At 49.7% G+C, this 21,967-nt stretch overlaps 1 protein-coding gene across 1 annotated transcript; it reads right to left on the bottom strand.

Moving 5' to 3' along the window:
- Positions 1-574: 574 nt before the first annotated feature.
- Positions 575-5,349, bottom strand: FOXF2 (forkhead box F2). Its single transcript, XM_031589461.2, has 2 exons — positions 4,179-5,349; positions 575-1,304 (listed from the first exon to the last, which is right to left on the bottom strand). The coding sequence occupies exons 1-2, from the start codon at positions 5,347-5,349 to the stop codon at positions 1,150-1,152; spliced, it is 1,326 nt and encodes a 441-aa protein (XP_031445321.1). The 3' UTR covers positions 575-1,149.
- Positions 5,350-21,967: the final 16,618 nt, after the last annotated feature.

Here is a 21,967-nt window from a genome sequence, read left to right as displayed (position 1 = left end):
CCATTCTCAATCCTCCCAACCTCTCAGCCACTTTTTAAGTAAGGACCCCTCTCGCCATCCCATCTCCCCCGCACCCGATGTACTCTCAGCGCCCCTACGGGATTCAGAGAAGCTCCGACGGGGACGCGAGAACAGCCGAGAGCAGCCCCAGGCAGCGGGCAGGGACGCCATGTAGGATGTGGCACTCGGGGTGGACCCCTCTGATTTTATGCCCCCACTGTCTCCCAGCTCTCCTCCTACGGGATGTGGTGCTCAGGGCCACAGAGGGTTGTTGGAGTTAGGGCAGTATGGTCAGGTTGCAGTTGGACTTGATGATCTTTAAGGTCTTTTCCAACCTGAGCGATTCTATCATTCTACGATTCGAAGTTGCAGCTTCATGCAAGGAGAATGATTTTGAGAGGGAGGGGGTTTCTTGCAAGGGGCCGAGGGGAAATGAGTGCCCACAGTCGTTTATATACATTTTATTGGAAAAAAAAAAAAAAAAAAAATTTGTACATCAAAATATTTTGGCAAACTGTAAAAAGTATACATAAGTGCAAATATATTCTCCTTTTAAAGCAATAGTGTGTGAGTATACACGGGATTTATTTAAAATATTTCTTTAAAAAATACTGTGGTAGAAAACAACTTTTGTAAAAATAAAACAAAACAAAACGTTGTCTCGCTGCAATACTGGGGGGTGGGAGGGGGTGGAAGGATTTTTCTTAAAGTCTCTACAGGAAAGGGCTAAACAATACTGCTTTAATAATATCGATTGGTCGGTGCTGGAGTCCGTCACGAGTGTCCTCGGTGGGATCGGGAGGAGGAAGGCAAAGAGGAAAGCTCCCGCAGCAGAGGGCCGTCCCGGCAGGTGCTGCACGTGGGGATGCGTCGCTCCCATTCCGGGACACGGAGCTCTATGGGACCACGGCACTCGGTCCGGAGGGGATCGCGGCGGCTTTCGCCACCGGTCCCGGCACGGAGGTCCCACGCCCCACGCGGGATTCGTTCTGGGAGAGCTGCGAACCCCCTGAGAGGAGCGGGGGCCCGAGAACACCGCTCCCGTGGGTGCTTCGCTAAGTGACTCGTGTACTACCAATGCTATCAGAGTGCACATTACATCGATCCGCGTGGGGTCGGCTCTGTCCCCCGAGTGTCTCTGCGGGGAGTTCACATGACGCAGGGCTTGATGTCCTGGTGATGGTGGTGGTGGTAGTAGGAGCCGCTGGCCGAGGGGTGGAAAGAGGAAATGCCGTTGAAGTTGAGGACAAAATCTTTCCTGTCGCACACCGGGGAGGGGTGATGCTGATAGCGGGGCAGTCCCACTGTAAGAGAAAGAAACAACGAGAGGGGCTCAGAAAGAGGACTTAATCAGGAGGAATCTCGCGGGGCGACACTGGGGACCCCACCCGGCGCTCCGCTGCCCGTGGATCGGGACGGACACGCGTGGGGCCGAGCCCTGCCCAGAGCGTGGGGTGCGACCGGCGTGGGTCTCCGATCTCAGCGCGGGGATGCGACTCCCAACTACTGGGACATTTTCCTTTTGAACTTAGGGGCCGCAGGTTGAACTGCGACCTCGGTCCGTTGGTGTGCAAAAGGAGCGTTTATTTCCGTGTGCGTGTACGCCTGTGTCCGAGTGTGTTTTACTGACAGGGAATGCCCCACTGCTCTGTCACCACCGCCGAGCCAAGCACACCAGCGGCACCGAGAAACGAGCGACCTCTCTGGCTTTGCTCTCGTTTCCCACAGCCCGAGGCATCCCTTAGGGCCCCGCGGGACATCCCCGTGCCGGGCCGGGCCCCGCAGTCCGGGAGGGACGCTGCTGTGAGTGGGGAACCGTTTTGCGGGATGGAGCCAGAGGGAGATTGCTTTGGAGTGTGGGTGTCAAACTCGGCTGGAGGGGTCATGTCAAACTTGACCGAAGGGTCACATACGCATACAAAGTAAAATAAAATAGATGAAAATAAATAGAAAGAGAGAGAAGGGAGGGGGCAAAAATAATTTAAAAAGAAAAAAAAGGGAAAAAAATAAAAAGAGGGAAAAATCCAGGGATATCTATAGTTTCCCAGCATCGCGGCCCCTGTCGCTGTTTCTGCCGCAGAGCCAGGCACGGAGCTCCTCCAGCACTGTCCCCTCCTTCACCCCGCAGAGCTCACTTTATAAAAGTGATTATTTCGCTGGATTTCCTCGGCTTTCTAATAACCCTGCTGGTATGCTCGCCATAAACCGGGCCACTTTATTACAATCCTGATTCAATCATTTAGCGGGATTTAATGGCGTGCGAAAAAAATCCGTGCCGCCCCCCCGGCCCCGGCTCAGAATCCTTCAGCAGAACCGAGCCTCCTGGTTCCAATTTTTTCCCCTCTTATTCTCTGGTTTGAGGCAACTGTAAGGCTTTAAGTCCGCCCGATCGCTGTCATAAAGCCGGGGGCCATTGCGATCTCGGCAGCGATCGTCACCGAATTTGCTTTGTGTTTAATTATAAGGAAGGGAAAGGCGACGATCACTCGCAACGGGGACAGAAGGAGGATGATCGCTGGCCGTCGCTAGCGGTGAAAGTGCTCGGCTTGCTTTTCCCCACTGCATTTTGATAAAGCTTCTATGTGGATCGAGCACGAATGAGTGCATCCACGTGAAGGGGGGGAGGTTGGGGGGGAGGGAGAAAAAAAAAATTAAAAAAAAAGATTTTTATTTTTAAATCTAATTAAGCATCGGGGGGTGGGGGTGGGGGGGCTCTCTCAAAGCCCAGGGCCCAAATCTCAGCTCCACAGCGAAGCAATCGGAGGAACGGAGGAACGCCGCTCTGCAAAGCGGTGGCGTTGAGTCGGCGGCACTAAAAAGGCGTCCGTCGCTCTGTGCGTGTACATCCGTCCCTGAGCAGCAGCGGGTCGGGCTGCAACGGCCCCGGCCTCGGGAAATGCTGGGAGGCAGCGGGGCACGCCGTAACCTTCCCCTTCCCCTCTGCTTTGCTTTTCCAGGAGCTGCCCTCGGGCCACTGCGACGCAGCCCCACTCCACGCGTGGCCCCGGAGAAGTGAAACAAACGAAGCCAACAAAGCCAAACAAACAAATAAAACCAATCCAAACAACAACAGCGGCGGCACCAAAGAGGAGAGGTGAGACGGCGGAGGGACGGGGACGCCTCGGGGTCCCGCCGGCCTTTCCCACGTGCTGGGGACGGAGCGAACAGCCCCAAATTGCTGTCCCGTCTCAGCAGCACAGCACAGCGGGCACGGAACGGCCCTTCGGAGTGACATAGCCCGGTAACGACCCTCCCCGCGGCCACCTCTCCTCGCGAACCTCGCCGGAGCGATGGGGTATTTGGTTCATTTTAGTTGCTTGTTTTGCATTTCTTATTGTCGGAGCCAAAAGCGCAGCGGCTCCCGCAGCGGGGCCGGGTGCTCGGAGGGGCCGGGAGGTGATTGGCAGCGGGGGCGAGAAGGGAGAGGGGCCGGGGGTCGCCTGTATTTGTTACTTGTTGAAATTCCCATAAAATTGAACAAGACCCCGCTCTCCTAGGGGTTAAGTCAGGCTAAAATCCTCTTCGGTGTGGTCCAGCCCAGACTGTCTTTGTTTGCTTAACCTCCGGGACCCGCGTTTAAAAGGGCTATTTGGAAAATTTCCCCGTAAGAGCCCAACATCTTTTACCCATTTTTGCGCTGGGATTTTTTCTGAGGAGACATTGTCTTCAAAAAGAGACCCGGGGGGGGGGGGAGGAGGGGGGGGAAATTGGGGGGTGGGACGGAGGGGGGAACTCAGAACCCCTTTTTCCCTCCGGTCGCAGAAATCCATTGAATCTGCTTTCATCTCGTTGCGTTTCTCCATATTAACGGGTTTGTGGGGTTTGGTTTGTGATTTTTCTTCTCCCCCCCACAGCGCTTTGCGGAGAATATTTAACGCGTTTTTCTATTACTGTGCGGAAAGCGGTGTACTCGGGGGGGAAGTGCGGGCCGGGATGGCAAAGGGCCCGGGATGGAGCCGTGGTGAAGCCGGGATGACAGAGCTCTGCTTCCACGGAGCAGCTCCAGCAGGACAAGATGGAGCGACGCTCTCATCCACACCGCCTGACCCCCTCCCCAATCCCCTTTCTCTCCCGGCCTCAAACAGCGCAGCCCCGACCCCTTTCTCCCCTCTCGTTTCTCCCCGTCCCACCGAGGCCGGAGGAGCCGCGGTAAGGATCGCCCCTGTCCCCCTCCCTACCTGAGAGGTCGTCGCGGGGGCTCTGATGCAGGTAGCCCTGCTCCAGGGAGTAGGAGGGCACGCTGGGGTGGATGGCCGAGGGGGCGGCGTTGGCTGCGGGCAGGCCCTGCTGCTTGATGTAGGGCGAGGCCCCCGAGGCTGTCCAGTGGGCCGAAGGGCTGGCGTAGGGCGAATGACACTCGATGGCGCTCGCCATGGCAGGCGAGGAGGGCACGGGGCTGCTGCTGCTGTCGGGGCCGTAGTCCCCGTTGGCAGTCACCGGGCAGCTGGCCATGTAGGTCGAGCCGGGGTTGGGCGACATGTGCGGGACGTGGTGGCCGCCGCCCAGCCCCTCGTAGCCGCCGGCCACGGCGTTGGGCATCACGTCGAGGTTGTAGCCGTTGGAGTGGCAGGCGAGCGAGGCGGCGGGCGCCTGGAAATCGAAGCCCTGCGGCAGGATGGAGGCGCCGAAGCCCAGCCCGTTCATCATGCGGTACATGGGCTTCAGCGCCTGGCATTTCCTCCTGAAGCCCCGGGGCCGCCGTCGGAAGGAGCCCTCCTCGAACATGAACTCGGATGCCGGGTCGATGGTCCAGTAGTGGCCTTTACCCGGGCGGCCCAGCCCCTTGGGCAGCTTGATGAAGCACTCGTTGAGCGAGAGGTTGTGGCGCACCGAGTTCTTCCAGCCCTGGTAGGAGCCGCGGAAGAAGGGGAAGCGGGCCTGCAGGAACTGGTAGATCTCGCTGAGGGTCAGCCGCTTGGAGGGCGAGCTCTGGATGGCCATGACGATGAGAGCGATGTAGGAGTAGGGGGGCTTCTCGGGCCGCCGCAGCCCCGAGCTGGCCTTCTTGCTCTTGGAGGTCGCCGCCGCCGCCGAAGAGGAGGAGGTGGAGGTGGAGGTGGAGGAAGAGGAGGTGGAGGTCTCCAGGGCGGAGGAGGGCGGCCGGCTCATCTGGAGAGCTCCGGGCGCCGGGCTGCGGGAGCGGAGAGGGACGGGGGGCTCCAGCCGCTGCCGGCCGCTCTCGGTGGTCATCTGGCGGAGGGAGGGGACTGGGGCCGGCTGGGGTGAGGCGGGGAGGGAAGGGGGGGGGCGGCGCGGGGTGGGTACCGGGGAGGGGGGAGAGCGGGGGGGCCGCTGTCCTGCGGGCACCTCCTCGGCGCGGCGGGGCGGCGGCGGCAGAGCCCGGCGCATCTCTCCCTCCCCGCCGTCCCCTCCGCTTTCCGCCGGAGCCGGGCGCTGCGATGGGGCGGCCCCCGCCCGGTCCCGGCCCGGCCCCCGCCCTCCGCTCAGCGTCGCTCCGCTTCCTCCGCTGCCCCCCACCTGGGGACCGGCGGCTGCCGGGTCCGGCGCGGAAAGGAAGCGCGGACCCCCCCCTCCCCGCCCCCAGCCTCTTCCGCACTCTCGGTCTTTCATATAGAGGCTTATTCTGCCGCAAGACCCTCTGGAGTCAAAGGCAGCGCGGCCGACTATCTCTTTCTTCAATCTCTCGTTCTTTTTTTTTTTTTCCTACTTTCCCTGCGGAACCCCCTGCAGCCGGCCGAGAGAACAGCGGGGATGGATGGGGGGGAGGCGAGAGGGAGCGAGAGACCACCGCGCTCCCCAGAGCTGCCCTATGTTCTCTTCCCACCGGGGCACGAGCTGAGGCTGCATCTGCCGCTGCTCCGACCCGTGACCGCCGCCCCCGGGCTGCAGAGCCGCCGGGAACGCGGTGCGAAGGGAAAGCCCCCCCGCGGCTAGGATTAAACGGGGGAAAACAGGGGGTCGGGGCACTGCTCCGGGGATCCTCTCCCTGGAGGTGCAGCAAGGGGGTCACCCGTGATGGAAAACGGCGTTTGCCGGAGGGTCGCCGTGGAGGCAGCGAGGATTGGTGCCGGGGGGGGCATTGGGCTGCTCTCGGCTAACGGAGGAACAACAAACCGGGGACGGGAGGGGCAAAGCGGGCGGGGATGCTGCGGGGGTGGGGAGGACGCGCTGCTGTGTGTGCGGGTGTCCGTGTGTCCGTCCGTCTGAGCGCAGCCCCGTGCTGAGAGCTCGCTGGTGGGTAGGGGCGGGGGGGCCGGTCCCAGACAGTGACCTGCAGCTGAGTGGAAGCAGGCTTTTTCCATCAAACTCTGCCTGGATACCACACACAGAGCCCAAGTGTCAGTTTACTGCCCTGAGCCCGGCTCCTTTTCCCTAAGCTCCTCAGTAATTAGACAAAGAAAACCTAAATTAACTGAACAGGCGTCGACAGCTTCCTCCAGATCACCGCTGCTCCGTACATGGGAACGTGTCCGAAAATGGCTCGGTGGTACCTGAGAGTCGGATAAGGGAACACGGCGGGTCTGGCAAAGTTTAGTACACATTGTTCACAGAAAATAATAATAAAAAAGACGGATCTGTCGGTAGATCGTGCGCACCTTTCCCGAGGCATCGGTTTAAACTTTTCCCATCGCAAATTAAAAACGAACGAACGAACGAACGAACAAACAGAACAGATACCTTTTATTTTTTTCCTGAAGGGGTGGGGAGGCCGACTCGCAGCCCCCGAACCCCCTGCAAGGAGCGATCGGCGGTGCTTTGAGACAACTCGTGCTTTGGTGCTTCCCAACCCTCCCCTCTCCGGTCCTTCGGTCGCGGTTGTCCTCGCGAGTGCCACCCCCGGGTGGAGACGTCGCCTAAAAGAGCCCTAAGTGCCCTCTTTTGGGCCGCCTCGTCGGGTCGGAGCGGGGCGATGACTTCTGGGGCAGATGTCACCGCGAAGGGACGCGCCTTCGTTTTATCCTCGGTGCAAAGCTGAGGGGACGCGGGGCTTCGGAGGTGCTTTGGAGCCCCGTGGTTGAAGAGAAGAGCGTTCGCTGTTTGGTGCTGGAGGTGTTCATTTCGCTTGGTGTATCCATCTCTGGGCTGATCCCGGCTTTGGAGAAGGACGGCTTTGTTTTGCCGGAGTGTACGGAAATTAAACTTTTTGGCAGATTTGGTTACTCAGACGGTGTTCTGTAATCATCGATTTTATTCTAGAAAATCTCTCCATTATTGCGGTTTCAGTTTTGCGCTCATACCACGGTCCTCTCTGCTTTGGGGCTGAATGAAACAACGGAGACCAAACCCGTTGAGAAAATGAGAGAGAAATAAGAAAGATAAACGTTTACGGCTATCTAGGAGCCCTCGCTTTTATTTTTCATTTAAAAATATATGTGTATTTTGTTTCTCCTCCCCTTCCCTTTTTCACATCAGTCTCGGAGGAGTTTTTTCGTTTAAATCCAAGCCCGAAACTCCAACAAATCCCCCACCCCCTTCTCTCCTCCCAGCCCTATACAAGTGCTTAACCTTAAGCACAGGCGGATTTCCCTCCCGCTGTCCGTGTCTGGGTGCTGCATCTCCATCCCGCACCTCGGCTGCCCGAGGGCCCTTCCCGCCCAGCGCTCACCGGGGGGGTGGCACAGAGGCCTGGATGGGGAAGGGGTTGGCGGCAACCGTACCGCGTCCCTGTGCTGCTCCGGGACCTCCTTTGGGACTCTTTGGGAGTAACGCTTTCCATAGCTGAATCCCCGAAGACTGACACCGGGGGGGTGGCCACACAGGTTGAGCCGCCTGCCGATGGGGGTACCATGGGGTATGTTTTAGCAGCTTTTGGCTTGGGGATGGGGGAAGTTCAGCCCGGGTCGTGAAGGCAGAGGCTGTGGGTTAGTGGGATGGAACCGTTCTCTCTCTTTCCCGCTGCTCGGAGAGCTCAGTAGCTCCCCGGCTCGGGGTAGCTTTGTTCAGCGACTGAGGAAGGAGAGTTAACAGCGTTAGGGCTCGCAGCCAGCCGCAAGGGCAGCACCCATCGCCCCCGGGGCAGTGTTTTTTGACATAAGATGTGGCACCCGACGTCCCGGCAGCACGAAGACATCCTCCCCAAGAGCCTTGTTCTGCTTCCACAGCCCCCATCACCTCATCCCTTCGTGGAGCGGAGCCGTGGCCGAGGAACACCCGATGGCCACTGGGCAGCCGCCCTCAGGGGTGACAGAGGAAAGTTGCGGGCAGCGGAGCCGATAGCTCTGCTCGGACAATAATAGCGCCGGTTTGGGGTTTTGTGTCCCCATCCACCCCCCGAGTGTTTCCACCGAGTGTTTGTGCTGGGGGGACTTTGCTTTTCCTACACCAGATGCCAGTGTTAAAGATGTTGTCCCCTCCCGGTTCTGCGCTTTCCGGAGCATCAAAATAAGCCCCCCGCAGAGGTCAGGATATAGGTCACCCCTTTAAAAGGAAACGCGGCCCTTCCAAAAATATAAAACATCTTTGACGTAGGAAAAAAAGGAAAAAAGAGAGTGAGAAAAAAAAAAAAAAAAAAAAAAAAAGCTCTTTTGTCTTCGAGCATCCTCTGTGACTGTAAATAAAACGAGACGGGCGCGGGGTGAAACGAGTGGAAAGTTACGGGGTGCGCGCAGGTATGGAGCTCTGCGCCAGCTCCGGAGGTTGCTGCACGGCCCCTCCGGTGACCCGGAGGCGAAGGTCACCCCAAAGAAGGCACGGGGCTGCGGGGTTGTGGGAAAGCGCATCCCGCGTCGGAGGGGGCTCCGTCGGGGCGGGTCCGCGGGCGCGGAGCGGGGCTCTGCCCGCAGCCAGGAGGGCGGTAATCAGGAGCAGGTTTCGCCGCTCGCTCCTTTCCCCCCTTCCTCCCATCCCCGCCTTCCCTCCGCCCTCCCCCCCCACCTCTTCCGCGCGCGAGGTTTTCATTAATTTTTAAGTGAACCCATAAAACAGAACGAGCCGCTCAAAGGTAGGGCCGCGTTACCGAGCGCCGCCTCACCGCGCGATTTACGAACGGAGGTTGGAAAAAAAGTAATAAGCCGAGCTGGCACCTCGGCAGAGGGGCTGCCGGCCGCCCCTTCCCCACACACACCGCGGCACACCTCCGCAGCCCCTCGGATCAAAGGGGAACGGGGGGCGGCTGTGCCTCCGGGTCCCCCCCCGTCGCCGCTTCTCTCTGTGCCTCCTCCATCCGGGGGTGTTTATGGATGAGCCGCCTCGAAGCCCCGAAGTTTTTTCGAAGGGTTTGGACAGTCCGTCAGCAGTCGCTTTCGGTATCCGCTTCCTCCCTTCCAAGCACGATCCCCGCACACCGCGCCGGGAAGGGGGGGGAGCATACTTGAGAGCAGAGCAGCTCCATGACCAACGTCAGAACCACATCGTCAACCTTCGGGAAACACGGAGTTCGGGCCTTAAACTCCTCCAAATGATTTACTTCTCCTTTTTATTTTATTTTTTATTTTTATTTTTTTTACTCAGTTATTATTATGTAACTTTCCTTGCTACGATTATTGCTCGGTTTCCCACGTGCACCGAGACTTTGCAGATCCACCTCTTCCTCTACAACAGTGGAAAACAACGACAATAACGAGCAACAATAAAAAACCCATATATATGTGTATGTATGTGCGTATGCATATGTATGCATATGTGTATACGTATGTACACATACATACATACTTACATACGCCTATACACACATATATGTACATACATATATACATAAAACTATACATAAAAGTAGCGAGGTGTCAAAGCCATGCCTCCCACCACCCGCTGCCCCACGAACACGGATGCGTCCCTTTCAGCCGCAGTGCCCCAGGGCAGGACGGTCCCCCTCCCCGCCGCCAGGACCCCCCCCGTGCCTCGGCCCGCCGGCTCCGCTGGGTGGCGCTGGGCCCCTGGAAATGGGGGCCCCGGCCCGGCCCCACCTGCGGGAGCTCACGGCCCCCGCACCTCCGGACCCCCCCAGTGAGCTCTCGGGCGACAGTCGACAGGTTTCGTTCCTATGTGCGCCTTCCTCCGGCAGTTCGGGGACTGCTGGACAGCCAACGTGTGTATACTTCCTATAGGAGATGCAGGGGCCGGACCCACAGAGCCCCCCCGGAGATGCTAGGGGTGCCCCGGGCACAGGGGCATCGATGAGCAGTAGCGGGTGTAAACAGGAAGGTGTCTGGTCGGCACCTTTTTTCCTTTTCCATTTTCCTTTTTCCTTTCCCATTTTCTCTTTCCCTGTCCCCTTCCAAGCCAGCTTTCATGCCTCCCCTTCTCTATCTGCATGCAGAGACCCCCACCCTTCTCCTTACTCAGACAGCACCATCCTACTTTCGCTATTACACGTGAAGATGCTTGTTTTCCCTTCAACCAGAGCATGCAGTAGAAGTACACCTCACCCCTCTATAGGTTGTTATTAAGATGTGGCACTGAGGGACACAGTTAATGGGCATGGTGGTGATGGGCTTATTGTTGGACTTGATGATCTTAGAGGTCTTTCCCTACCTAAATCATTCGATGATTCTGCTTAGCAGATGGGCTGCTTTGAACACTCTCTTTCTAGGGCCTCCCTCTCACATGTAGCAATGCTGGTAGAATGGATCCGGGTAAGAAAGAAGCACGGCAGCCCTGCCCATCTGCTGGGATTTTGGTCTGCCAGGAAAGAAAGGCTCCAGAAAAAAAGAAGCATGGCCCTATGAGGGCACGGCACAGCTCCTGGGGTGGGGAGTGGTGCTGTGTGGGTGAGAAGATGTGCTTCTGGTGCGTGGTGTTGGGACAGATGTAGATTCCTTTCTGCAGGTATCTTCCATATTTACGTGCTTGAGGGCTGCCAGTGGAGGCTGTAGAGAAAGAAGATGGGCGTTGTGTCTTTTATGCACATGAACACATTCTGCTTGTTACTTAAGTTGGGCTTTTTTCCTCTTTTCCTGTTCTCTTGGAAAAAAAAAAAAAAGAAAAAAAAAGGAGAGACTGAACTTATCATTTTAACTGAAAATATCCCATCTTTCTCCTCCAAATTGTGTCTGACTACAAACTTACCCTGGAAAGCACTGGACCTAGGAGGATGTGCCCTTTTCCCCAGGATAGAAGAATGCCGGTGGAGCAACTGATTGGAAGATTAAGCTGCTGCCAAATTTGTCCTGCCAGTAACTAATTTATTCTCCAATGGATAACTTATTCCAGCTCCTGAAATCTGCAGCATGGATCCAAGGAGTGGTTTGGCTCAGAGGAGGCAGTGTGATCAGCCTCTGAGCTCCATATATAAAATATGAACCTGATGCTGAGGGTGGAGGTGTCATTGTCTTTGGAAGTTGGAGCCATCATAGTGCTTCAGCCCATCCACCTCTCTGGGACATCTGCATATCCAGATTATTTGTATCTCTGGACTGGGTCCCAATCACTGTCTTTCTTTTTAATTTGTCTCCAGTTTTATCCCAAAGTTATTTCTTCTCAGAAATTGGACTTAGCCCAGTGGAGTGGTGCGATCTTAGCCAAAAGTTATGAACAGCAGTCTCATCTCCAGTGTCTTAGATACTAAATGGGAAATTATAGGAAAAAAATAATATAGGTACAGACATATGTTTACACACATACATCCTTTACTCGCCTATCTTTATGTAAACCCACTAAAAAGAGCAGTCCAGATTTCTTGGCTATGTGTTAATGGAACCAGTGCCACACACACAAGGGTTTTTCTTGCCTGTTGTTTTCCTCACCTGAAGCTTGCTCCAGGTCCAGCAAAAATCTTTCCATCAGTGAAGCTGAACTGAGTTTTTGGCATCCCAATTGCCACCAGGATGGCAGAGTGACGAGGACAGAGGTGAAATCTCTGCCAACCCATGTTGAAAATGGGAGATAGAGCTGAACTGCGTCTGATTTAACAACATTTATGTTGATGTTATGCAGAATGGATGCACTGATGATGTCTCTTACGGGTGGAAAGGATGTGTTGAACTATATGTTGAGCTATAAGAAAGGAGGGGACAGACTTTTTAGCAGCGTTTGTTGTGACAGGAGAAGGGGAAACAGTTCCAAACTAAAAGAGGAGAAATATAGGCTGGATATAAGGAAGAAGTTTTTACAATATAGTTAGCAAAGCACTGGAAAATGTTGCCCAGAAAAGTGGTGGATACCCCATCCCTGGAAACATCCAAGATCAGGCTGGATGGGACTCTGAGCAACCTGATCTTACTGTGGGTGTCCCTGTTCATTGCAGGGAGGTTGGACTAGATGGCCTTTAAGGATCCCTTCTGCCTCAAACAATTCTGTGATTCTATGTGACAGGGTAAGTAGTACCCTGTAGTGGAAATGCTAAGTCACAGCTGGAACTGGTGATTGAGCACCTGGTGGGAAGGCAGGGCCAACCCAGGGAAGCTCAGGTGCATGCAATGCAGCTGAGGGATCAGAAAGGGTGGAGCCAGGATCCTCATCTAAGGGTTGGCAGTGGGGGTGAGGGTATTTCTATGGAGATTCCTGTGTACTGGGGTCCTTCTGAAATAAAGCAGGTTTTCTCCTTTTGCTTAGGTGTTCACAGCTACTGCACTGGAGCTTGTTCTCATTTACTGTAGTCTACGACTGTGCTGCTCTGCTGTTGTTGCTGTACTTTCCTTCATACTGCAATGTTACGTACTCTTATAAGGAAACAGGTAAGTCTGCAGTTTAGAGAATTGCAGGGATATGAGAGAAACCTGACGGAGCTCACCTTACCTGTGTGTCCTGCTGCCTTTGGGGTCTTCTAATGCATGGGTCATAATGGATGCAGGGAAATCCCCAGTTTTGAAAGATTTCTGCGAACTTGACCTTTATTATCTGCTCTGGTGGATGACTGAGCACTCTGAATTGCTGATGAGTTCTCTGTTGCCCTGGTTAGATCTGGGGAGAAGGAAGGAGAGCCTGAAAGGCTGAGCTAAGAGTGGCTGTTGAGGGTAAGGAAAGGTGTAAGAGATGAAGAGATCCTCTGCTAATCCTAAGACTCAGCTTTACGTCCAGAGAAATCTTGTTGAGCAGGTTAATAGGATTATTTCTCATCTTGGCAGCCTTGATTTTCCACTCACTTCCAAAGCCATAATCAAGGAGTGATTCCACTAAGTTAATGAAATCATGCTCTGATATACAGAGCTTATTGAAGCTGATGGAACTTTTACAATGAACACGAGTAAAAGCAGGAAAAAGGCTTAAAGCTTTTCCCCCTTTTGCATGTTATTTATGTAGCAGCATTAATCAGTAGTAATATCTCAGTGCTATTGGAACAATGCAGGAGCATTGAAAAAAGTGGAAGTGGAGCAGTTATTTTTGGTCTTGTGCCATTGGGTGCAGTCCATTTCTGCGGCCATGAGTTGGTTCCCCATGAAACCACAATGAGAGGGTGTTCGACTGGCTTTGCTGTCAGGAGCTGGGGTGGAGTTTGAAGTAGCTGACAAGTGCATTAGAGAAAATAAATAGATGTGGAATGCTTGGGAAGTTAGCTCAGTCGGAGCTGGAAAATCGTTTGGACTGCTGTGAGAAGGAATATTTTGAGAAAGTGATTTGGTAGGGAAGTGCTTGGGTTGGCTAGTGATCCTTGATGCTGAGCGTGTTTTTCTATATATTTGTGTACACTATTTCCAGCTACTGTGGGACAAATAACAAACAACACCTGGCCACAAAGCTTCTTCAGAGTGATTGAAAAATCACTACAGCAGCAAATAAAATGCTTGTAGTCAAAAAATAAAACAACATGCAGCAATGGAGGGAAATAGAGCACACTACACTGAACAGGTTTTCCCCTATTTTAAATACAGCTGTGTGAGCCAGAGCAACAGTTTTCTCAGGAGCTCCCATAGGCATCTCCTGACCTGAGAAAGTTAGCAGCACTTTTGTCTCAGATTGTGGTTGAACCTGGATGAATCAGAGAATCACAGAATGGTTTGGGTTGGAAGGGGTCTTGAAGATCATCTAGTTCCAACCCCCTGCTATTGGCATGGGCACCTCCCTCTAGATCAGGTTGCTCACTGCCCCGTGAAACTTCATGTGTCCACAGTTCCTCAGATGAAAAAACTGCAGTAGAAAAATTTGCATTTCAATGCATGATCCAATATTTTTGATAAAAAGTGTTTAGTTTTTGAAAGCTAAAAACAGACTTGTTTGTTTCTATTTTTAGTTCTTCACTTCCTCCCTTTTTCGTTGAATTTTTCTTTCCTAGTGGATAAATGGGGAATGATAGCAGAGCAGTGAGAATCATTTCGTTTGCCTTGCTTCTAAACACTTTATGCATGCGCTTTATTTATAGGTTTACCCAGATAACTCTCAAATAAAACTAAAGACTGCACACTTGCCCCTGTACGTATATATAATTCTATACCCGACATGTATGAGGGAATATGGATGGATGTTTACTACCCAAGCCATATGACTTTTTGGTTTACATGGAACTTTTTAAAAGATCTGTTCAATCGCTGAGGTGTATACACCAGTAGAATGATTACCTTTAAACTTTTGAAACAATATTTCAGCAACAATTTCCTTGTCTACAACTTTACAAGGCTGTAAATGGCCCCTGTGTGCATAATGAATGCTGACATCATAGGCCAGGGCTCTTATACACAGCAGGTTTTCCAGAACATTTATTAACAAGTTACACCTTGAGGCGAAAGTAAACCCCCCAACTTTCTATTATAAATGTTACAATAAAAAGTTCCTTTGAGTTTTCCTAGCACTCCGTGTTCCTCCTTTCTTCCCGTTCCAAGTTATTCTTTCTGTAGAGTATGTGAATTTGATACAGTTAGATTACATGGAAAATGTGTTTTGCTGCAGACATATTGGATATTAGCTATTGTTACAAGGTGTTTTTTATGGCGAGGCTTGCAGAACCAGTGTAGCAAGGTGATAGGGAACAAGATTTCTTGCTTTCACAGCACTGTGCTGGTGACTTGCTATTACTGCATGGCATGTGAGTGCTGATCTTCTTCATCCAAGTACTGGATATAATGAAGGTCTGGTGTGTTATCATCAAGGGCTGGGAGGAGAAAGTCAAAAGTTGGAGGAGATACAGGCAAAGATATGGTTGCAGTGAAACAGTTTCTATTCATGCTTCTTGTTGCCTGATGTGACTGCCAGCCTACCTAACAGTGTTGTTTTAGACTCTCATATAAAACAATAAAAAACGGATGCAGCTATGATCGTCTCTCTCCTCTGTTTTCCCACAATGTGGTGCAGAGCAAATCGAGGGTTTGAGAATATGAATGTATTGAGCCAGATGTAAACCAGGGTTTTACCTGATTTTCTTCTGCTCTCTAGTGCAGTTCCTGGCAGGTAGATATGATCCCAAAAGGAGAAAATGAAACATCATCATCCTGTCCCCTACATTGCCACTGGGCAAGTCACTTCAATATTGACTTCCAGACTACAGACAAGCCAGGGTGATGAGCATCTTGATATTCAACAACAAAGCATTTCAATGCTTGCTAGCTTCTAACCGTAGGCTGTAAACATTTTCCAAAGTGGATTGCGTGCCTGGGTAAAAAATGGCAGCAGAGCTTCACAGCTCTTTCTGCTCAGAAGGGGCTTAGTGACGGTGTAACCAACACCTCGTTGTGCACCAGAATAAGAAATCTAGGCAGGATGAACAGCTTTGTTCCTGCTGCTCTCTTCCTGTTAAGGTATTTACAAAGACAGCTGCTTACTGAATGTATGGTGTTGTCAAGTAGCCATGCAAAAAAGATCCACCAACGCTGTTCTCCCTTCACTTTCAATTCTGCATATGCTTCTATGTTTCTGGGTCTCCCCTTGTCTGAATTTCCATATCCCATGTTGAGAGTGCGTATCTAAGGCAAAAGGGCTGGATTTGCGCTCTCCCTTTGTGCCTTTAGGATGAAAAGCTGTGAACCATATGGAGCCACTTTCTTCCTGAACTCCATTTCACCCAAGTTTGTGGAAAAGGAGAACTCTTGGATGAGAGGATCAAGACAAGTGTAGGCAGCCCCATGTCTTAGTGCTATGCCTGGGCTCCTATGGGGCAGCAGAATTCACTGCAAATCTGTCAGGAAATGTTTTTTCTAGCAAGCTGATACTCTTCTCCTTCCACTGTCTCATCAAGTGAACATCGAAAATGACGAGAGAGTTTTCCTTGGCCCATTTCCTATGGCAGCAAAGCATCTTCCCAGCGTTGCCCCTCCTCCTCCCCAGCACACTGTAAGTTTCATTGTTGTAAAATAGGTTATCTAGAGGTCAGTAGGCTAACAGGTTGCTTGAATTTCCTAAAATTGTGCCTGTCCTTAACTGTGGCAAATGGGATTGTTTACACACTGCTCCGTGAACCTGGACCGCTTACTAAAAGCTGCACACAATGCAGCTATTTCTGCTTCTCCCCTCCCTTCCCCCTTGATGCTGGTACTCCAGCTTTCTGTGGGGGCTCATTAGGGTTCATAAAACACACTAGAGAAGCTGGCTGGAGACACTCGTAATTCGACAGGTTCCCTGAGTCCACCATGTGGAACATGCAATAAAAATGCAGAGTTAGAAAGAGATGTCCTCCATAAAAGACTTAATTGAAAGCAGCCTCAATGGTCAAAAAGGTATCAAGAGGAAGGAACTGCAGTGACACTCAAGTTTGCACTTGTTTTCTCTGACAATGATTTCCTGAATGGCTTTGAGCAAAGCTCTTAATATCTTCAGGGCTCCATTTCCGAACTATAAAATAGGGATAATAAGATTGTTGTCATTTATTGTCTTTCTCACCTACTTGGATTGTGAGTCCTTATGCACAGAGCCTGCCTCTAACCAGCTGGCACTACTCATTTGGTTGGTTGTTTAAGGTACCACTAGACTAGGAACTAAGCAATATCTTTCTACTTTTGATGGCTGGAATGTATGTCCTGTGAAGAAAGGTTGAGAGAGTTGGGCTTGTGTCACTTGAACAAGAGAAGGCCTCCCAATACATGAAGGGAGCTTATAAACAGGCTGGGGACTGACATTTTACAAGGTCTGAGAGTGAAAGGACAAGGGGCAATGGTTTAAAACTAAAATAAGAGAAATTTAGATTAAATGTTAGGAAGAAACTCTTTACTCAGAAGGAGGTGAAGCACAGGCACAGGCTGCCCAGAGAAGCTGTGGGTTCCCCATCCCTGGAGGTGTTCAAAGCCAGGTTGGATGGGGCCCTGGGCAGCCTCACCTGCATGAGAGCCCTGCATTAGAGTTCACTCACTTGTCTCTGTTAAACCCCCCAATCTCCTTAACCCCTCTCTACCCCAGCATACTTCCACTGAAATATAATTCACCGATTCCACAGTTGTATATTTTTTTTCCTTCCATGTTTTCTCAATAGAAATGTGCCATTGAAAGGTTGGCCCAATTCATATTTCAAAGTGAAAACTTTCCACTGATGTCAGTGGCTTTGGCCTGAGTGCTAGGAACAAGAAAGAACCTACTCCCTAAAGTAATTTTTGACTTCTAAAGGAGAAATAACCATAAAAAAAGCCATAGTTGCAGGGAGTCACTTTTCTATGTCTTTGTGCTTTTCCTAAGTGTAATATTAAGTTCAGTCTTAACTTTGGCTCTTTTTTCATCTTCAAAATGCAGCATAGCGTGAACACATAATAATCCTAGTATGTTTCATTGTCCACTCGTGCTGAAAAGATAACATTAGAAATTAAATCTTACAAATTTCCTTATAGATTGCAATCAGGACATTGCATGTAAGAAGGACTCCGTAGGTGCCTGGGGAAACTTGGAGGCAGAAAAGCCAGTAAGAATTTGTTTTGGATAAGATGAAAAATCACAGGGTTTTTCAAAACTTGTGCCTGCCTCAAGGGTACAGAACATTAAAAACTTGTCACTTGAATATTGGAGAATGTATCATTGTCAGGAACATCGTACAGTCAATGTGTGGGACAAAGGATCCACCACTGCTTCCAAACTTGTATAAACATGAGAAACCACCAAAACTATCATTGCCTAAGTGCTGTACTGAAGAAACTGATTGGAGATTTTGCTAGAAGAGGTGGATGTTGCTGCATGTGAGCCTCTGAGGGATCTGTCCCAGCAGAGAAGGAAGCATCCTGATTGTGCTGTCCACAAGGCTGTTGGTGATGAGAGACAGCCTTCTGAAGAGCACAGAAATACCCCACCGACTGCTCCCCTGTTGTCTTGGATAGTTGTAGTTACTTAAGCCAAAGCAGAACACTAGGTATGTGCTAGAGGGGAATGCACAGCCAAACAAAGAGGCATCACAGGGTTCTGCATTAGTTGGCAGTGAACCAGTGCTTAGCAAAATAAGAAATAGATGTCAGATTATCAAAGTAGAGAAGGAATGTTTATAGACAGAAGAAAATAGGTTTGAAGGGACAAGTGATGAGAATCCACAGGTAAGTGAGTAAAGAAGGGGGAATAATAGGGAGCTGTGAGAAAGCTATCAGAGAAAGAGGACTGAGAATAATATTGTTGTGAGCTGAGCACTCGGGATATCTCTAATAGTGCCAAGGGAATGGTGATAAAAAAGAACTTAAAATCTTAGACCACTGCCAAAGTTATAAGAGGTACTGCAAAGACCTGGAAGATGGATTGAATGACTGCTGTGTTAGAATCCCTTCTCTTGAAAGGGAGAGGGAAAGAGAAATGGAGGATTGCCAAGAACATGCTGATCACCTTGTTTGCTCTGCAGCAAGTGTGCAAGTTCATTTAATGCTTCTGCATAGAAGAAAAGACACAGAAGTCTCCTGGAGGTTACATAAATGAGTGGAGGAGATAGTGCAGAATCTTGTTCTGAGTAACAACCAGAAGGATTGAAAAGGCAGGTCATAGAGGAGTTATGTGAAAATGCGATAGGACAAAATTAATCAAATTCTTGGAGTGCTGGAAATAGTTAACTGTGTAGGAACGTGGAGAAAGCCATAAAAGAAGATTATTTCTGACTCGTGACAAGATTTGAAGTTGAGATAATTTATGTGAAGTGGTTGGTTTAAAGTAACATGGAAATGATATTGGTGGAACACCTGGTCTCTAAAGAGAGGTCCACACTGAAGCAGTAGAAGACCATGATTAAAGTAGCTCTCTGCAGAGTAGAGGGGCCATTTTACTATTCTGAAATGGTATCTTGTAGCCCAGTTCTGCACACAACTGCATTATTTTTCATGTTGAGGTTTTTAGCTTTTCCTCTGCAAAGAACATACAATGAATATATCTGTGGAGATTATTTGGTTCCTTAGAAGGGGAAAAAAGGTAAGTCAGTTTTCATGGTGCTTATAAAACAAGTCTAAATCACTTATTTTGGTCTGCTTCATACTGTCAGCCCTCTACAGTGATTTCAGATCTTTCTATCATTGCTACTGTATTCTTTGGAAGTGGAGAATGGGAGTATCCAGGTGTGTTCTCATGTTATCTTAAAAGGCACCTGCAGGCTGCAGTGTTGCCTAGATTATCTGCATGCTTCTACTAATGCTTTGCTTGTTTTCTTTTTTTCCTTGATGGGTATGCCAATTAAGCAAGCAGTTTAACATACAATTACATTCAAACTAGTTACACATCTCAGTCAATGATCAAGCTAATAGGGGAGAAATATGAGTTTTTGTCGCTTATAATAGCAGTGCATGTGTTACTATCATATAGATTGGAAAGTGTAGACAAAGTGTATAAGATGGTGATCTTTCTGTAAAAGGAAAATCCCTTTTGGCTTTTATTCTTCTCCAATAAGCATAAAAAACTCCCTTCAATCCAAAAGATGTTCATCTTTAAACATACTGGAGAAATAATGTCAAATCCTTTCTTGTCTTTCCATTTGATGTGTAGTACCTAAAGAAATGAAGGAGTGCCATATATCTGCTACAGTAACCAGGTCCTCCTTCTGCAAGGGCAAATGGTAGAAAAGAGTGAGCCTCCCTGTCTGTGTAGAAAATGATTAGCATGTCCAGAGGTGGTTTTTTGAAGAGCAAGCAAGATTGAGTATCCCAACAAAAGCAAAGTTATGTGCTAGCTATTTGGGAAGGGAGGTTATAACTGGTTAGTGGGTGTGGATCTCTATGTCTCCCCATGCAGGTGAGACCTTGTGCAGGTTGGTCATTAGTGAGTCTGACCAGGCACGCAGATCAGAACATCAACAGTCTCTGCTCTGCTGCTCCCCAATAGCAGGAACTTGTGCAAAAGGAGTTGCAAATGGAATCAATTAGAGTTTAGGTGCCCTCTTACTGTTGCTGTGGTGAGCTCGTGTTTGGAAAGATTGTGGAAGCATATGCTGATGTACCGTGCCACTGTGTAGCTCTTGGATGAAGCCAAACTGACTTAATAATTAACATTATGACTTAAATTCAGGGGACTGTGGGCTAAAGGAGGAGTTATGAAGCCGGGGAGGCCAAGAGTGCTTCATCAGTCCTGAGTACCACGCTGGAATGATTGTCAGGCCTGGGTCTTGCAGCTGTGGCAGAAAAGTCAGGGATCCAGAAAGCAAGCAAAGGGAAATGTAGATTTTTTTCTGGGACAAAGAAAACCACCTGGATCCTATCAATTCACTAAATGGCCCTTAGGTGACTAGAAAGAAAAATAACCTTGTTTACCTTACTGTGACAGTTAAGCTTCTGAAGGTTTGTATTCTGAGATGAATTTCCTCATGTTACTTTCTCCATAAAAGAGCATGCTATTGGACATATCATAAGTGCTACTGAGCAGGTCTTCAGTTGTGAAATTTTTGAACCAGATTCTGCAGAATTTTTCCTGGACAAATCCATTCAAAGTCTGTTTTATTTTTTTTCCTTTTAATCTCATATTTTCCATGATGTATAAAATGGAATAATGTATAAAACTGTATACCGGATAACACTTTTTTTCTGCCTATAGTACTTGTCTTTTCCACAGCTTGTAACTTATCTGAAGGAAGAAAAATAAAACCACCTGCAAGCTTAGAGATGATTTGTCTCGCTAGGCAATATGCTCTTATCCAAAGGCTTTCTTGATGTCTAGGGTTAGGCTCCCCTTTAAGAGCTCTATTTGTATTTCTGTTCTTCAGATGTTATCTTCCTGCTAAAACTGCACAGCTGGTCACGTGTTTTGCATTTTTTTGTGATGTAACAAGTGTGTAAGTATGCATACATTCACCTTCACCTGAACAGTTCCAGGTATTGCCTACAACTTGTGCTAGGACTGGTTGCACAGGGCAGTGTTCTCAAAATTGAAGTATCTAGAAAGCACAGAGCTTAAATACCTAGAAAGCATCTGAACATGTATTTGGGAATTAGTGGCCAACTTCCTTTTTGGAAGGATGTAAAACCAATGCTACTGCCACCAAAACAGGTGCCAGGTTGGAGTTCTCAGCTCTGACAGGGACAAATGTCTACTTTTATTTCTTCCATAGTCCTCCCCAGTTGATTTCCTAGCCCCACAAAACCTTGACAGGAAACTGTCCAACGTGGAAAAAAGTGAACATTCGATCCAAAGCACACTGAAATGTATGAAAGTCACTATGATGTGCTTTGGGTCAGATCCTAAGTAAACCCATTCTTGGATTGCTACCTCTGGTCATAATGGCCCTTTGTTCTGCCTTTTTAGTGACTAATGATTGTTATAAAAAGCCTTATGTAATTTCTGGCATGGTTAGGCATCATATATGAGAGGTGCATAATCTTAGAAATGCTCTAGCTAGTTTCTTGGGTTGTGTAACAAATAATTATGGAATCTCACTGAGCTTTGCTTTATTATTATACAGCTCCAGGCTCTTACCTCCACTAACTTTACATGCTTGTTAATATTTAAGCTATCTTGTAGCTTGGATAAGTCGTAATGACTTTTTTGTTACTGAGCTAATATTAAACAAAAGAAGCTGTTGGGGGAAAGGAGAAGAGGTGTGATGGATGTTATATTCTCCTGAAGGTGCTTTTCCTTGCTTTAATAGCTTTTGGCTGATTTACAGAAATGAAATACGAATCTCTTCCAAAGCCTTCCTTCAATGCCTCTCTGGGTAATCAGGAAGACAGACTTCTGCTCTTTACAGCAGAATGGGTAATGGTGGACATGCCCTGAAAAATAAACCCGTTCTAAATGTAGATGACACTTAAGGATTTTTTTTTGTAACTTAAACTAA

This window comes from Phasianus colchicus, chromosome 3, assembly GCF_987193195.1.
Source record: "Phasianus colchicus chromosome 3, bPhaCol1.hap1.1, whole genome shotgun sequence".
Lineage (NCBI taxonomy): Eukaryota > Metazoa > Chordata > Aves > Galliformes > Phasianidae > Phasianus > Phasianus colchicus.
This window is presented reverse-complemented; position numbering and strand designations above follow the sequence as displayed.

What these genes read in the sequence shown, in the direction of transcription:
- FOXF2 (XM_031589461.2), bottom strand. Translation starts at nt 5,349, where the DNA reads ATGCGCCGGGCTCTGCCGCCGCCGCCCCGCCGCGCCGAGGAGGTGCCC. An exon ending in CCCCCGCGACGACCTCTCAG is followed by an intron (nt 1,305 to 4,178) that starts GTAGGGAGGGGG and finishes TTTCTCTTACAG; the next exon opens with TGGGACTGCCCCGCTATCAG.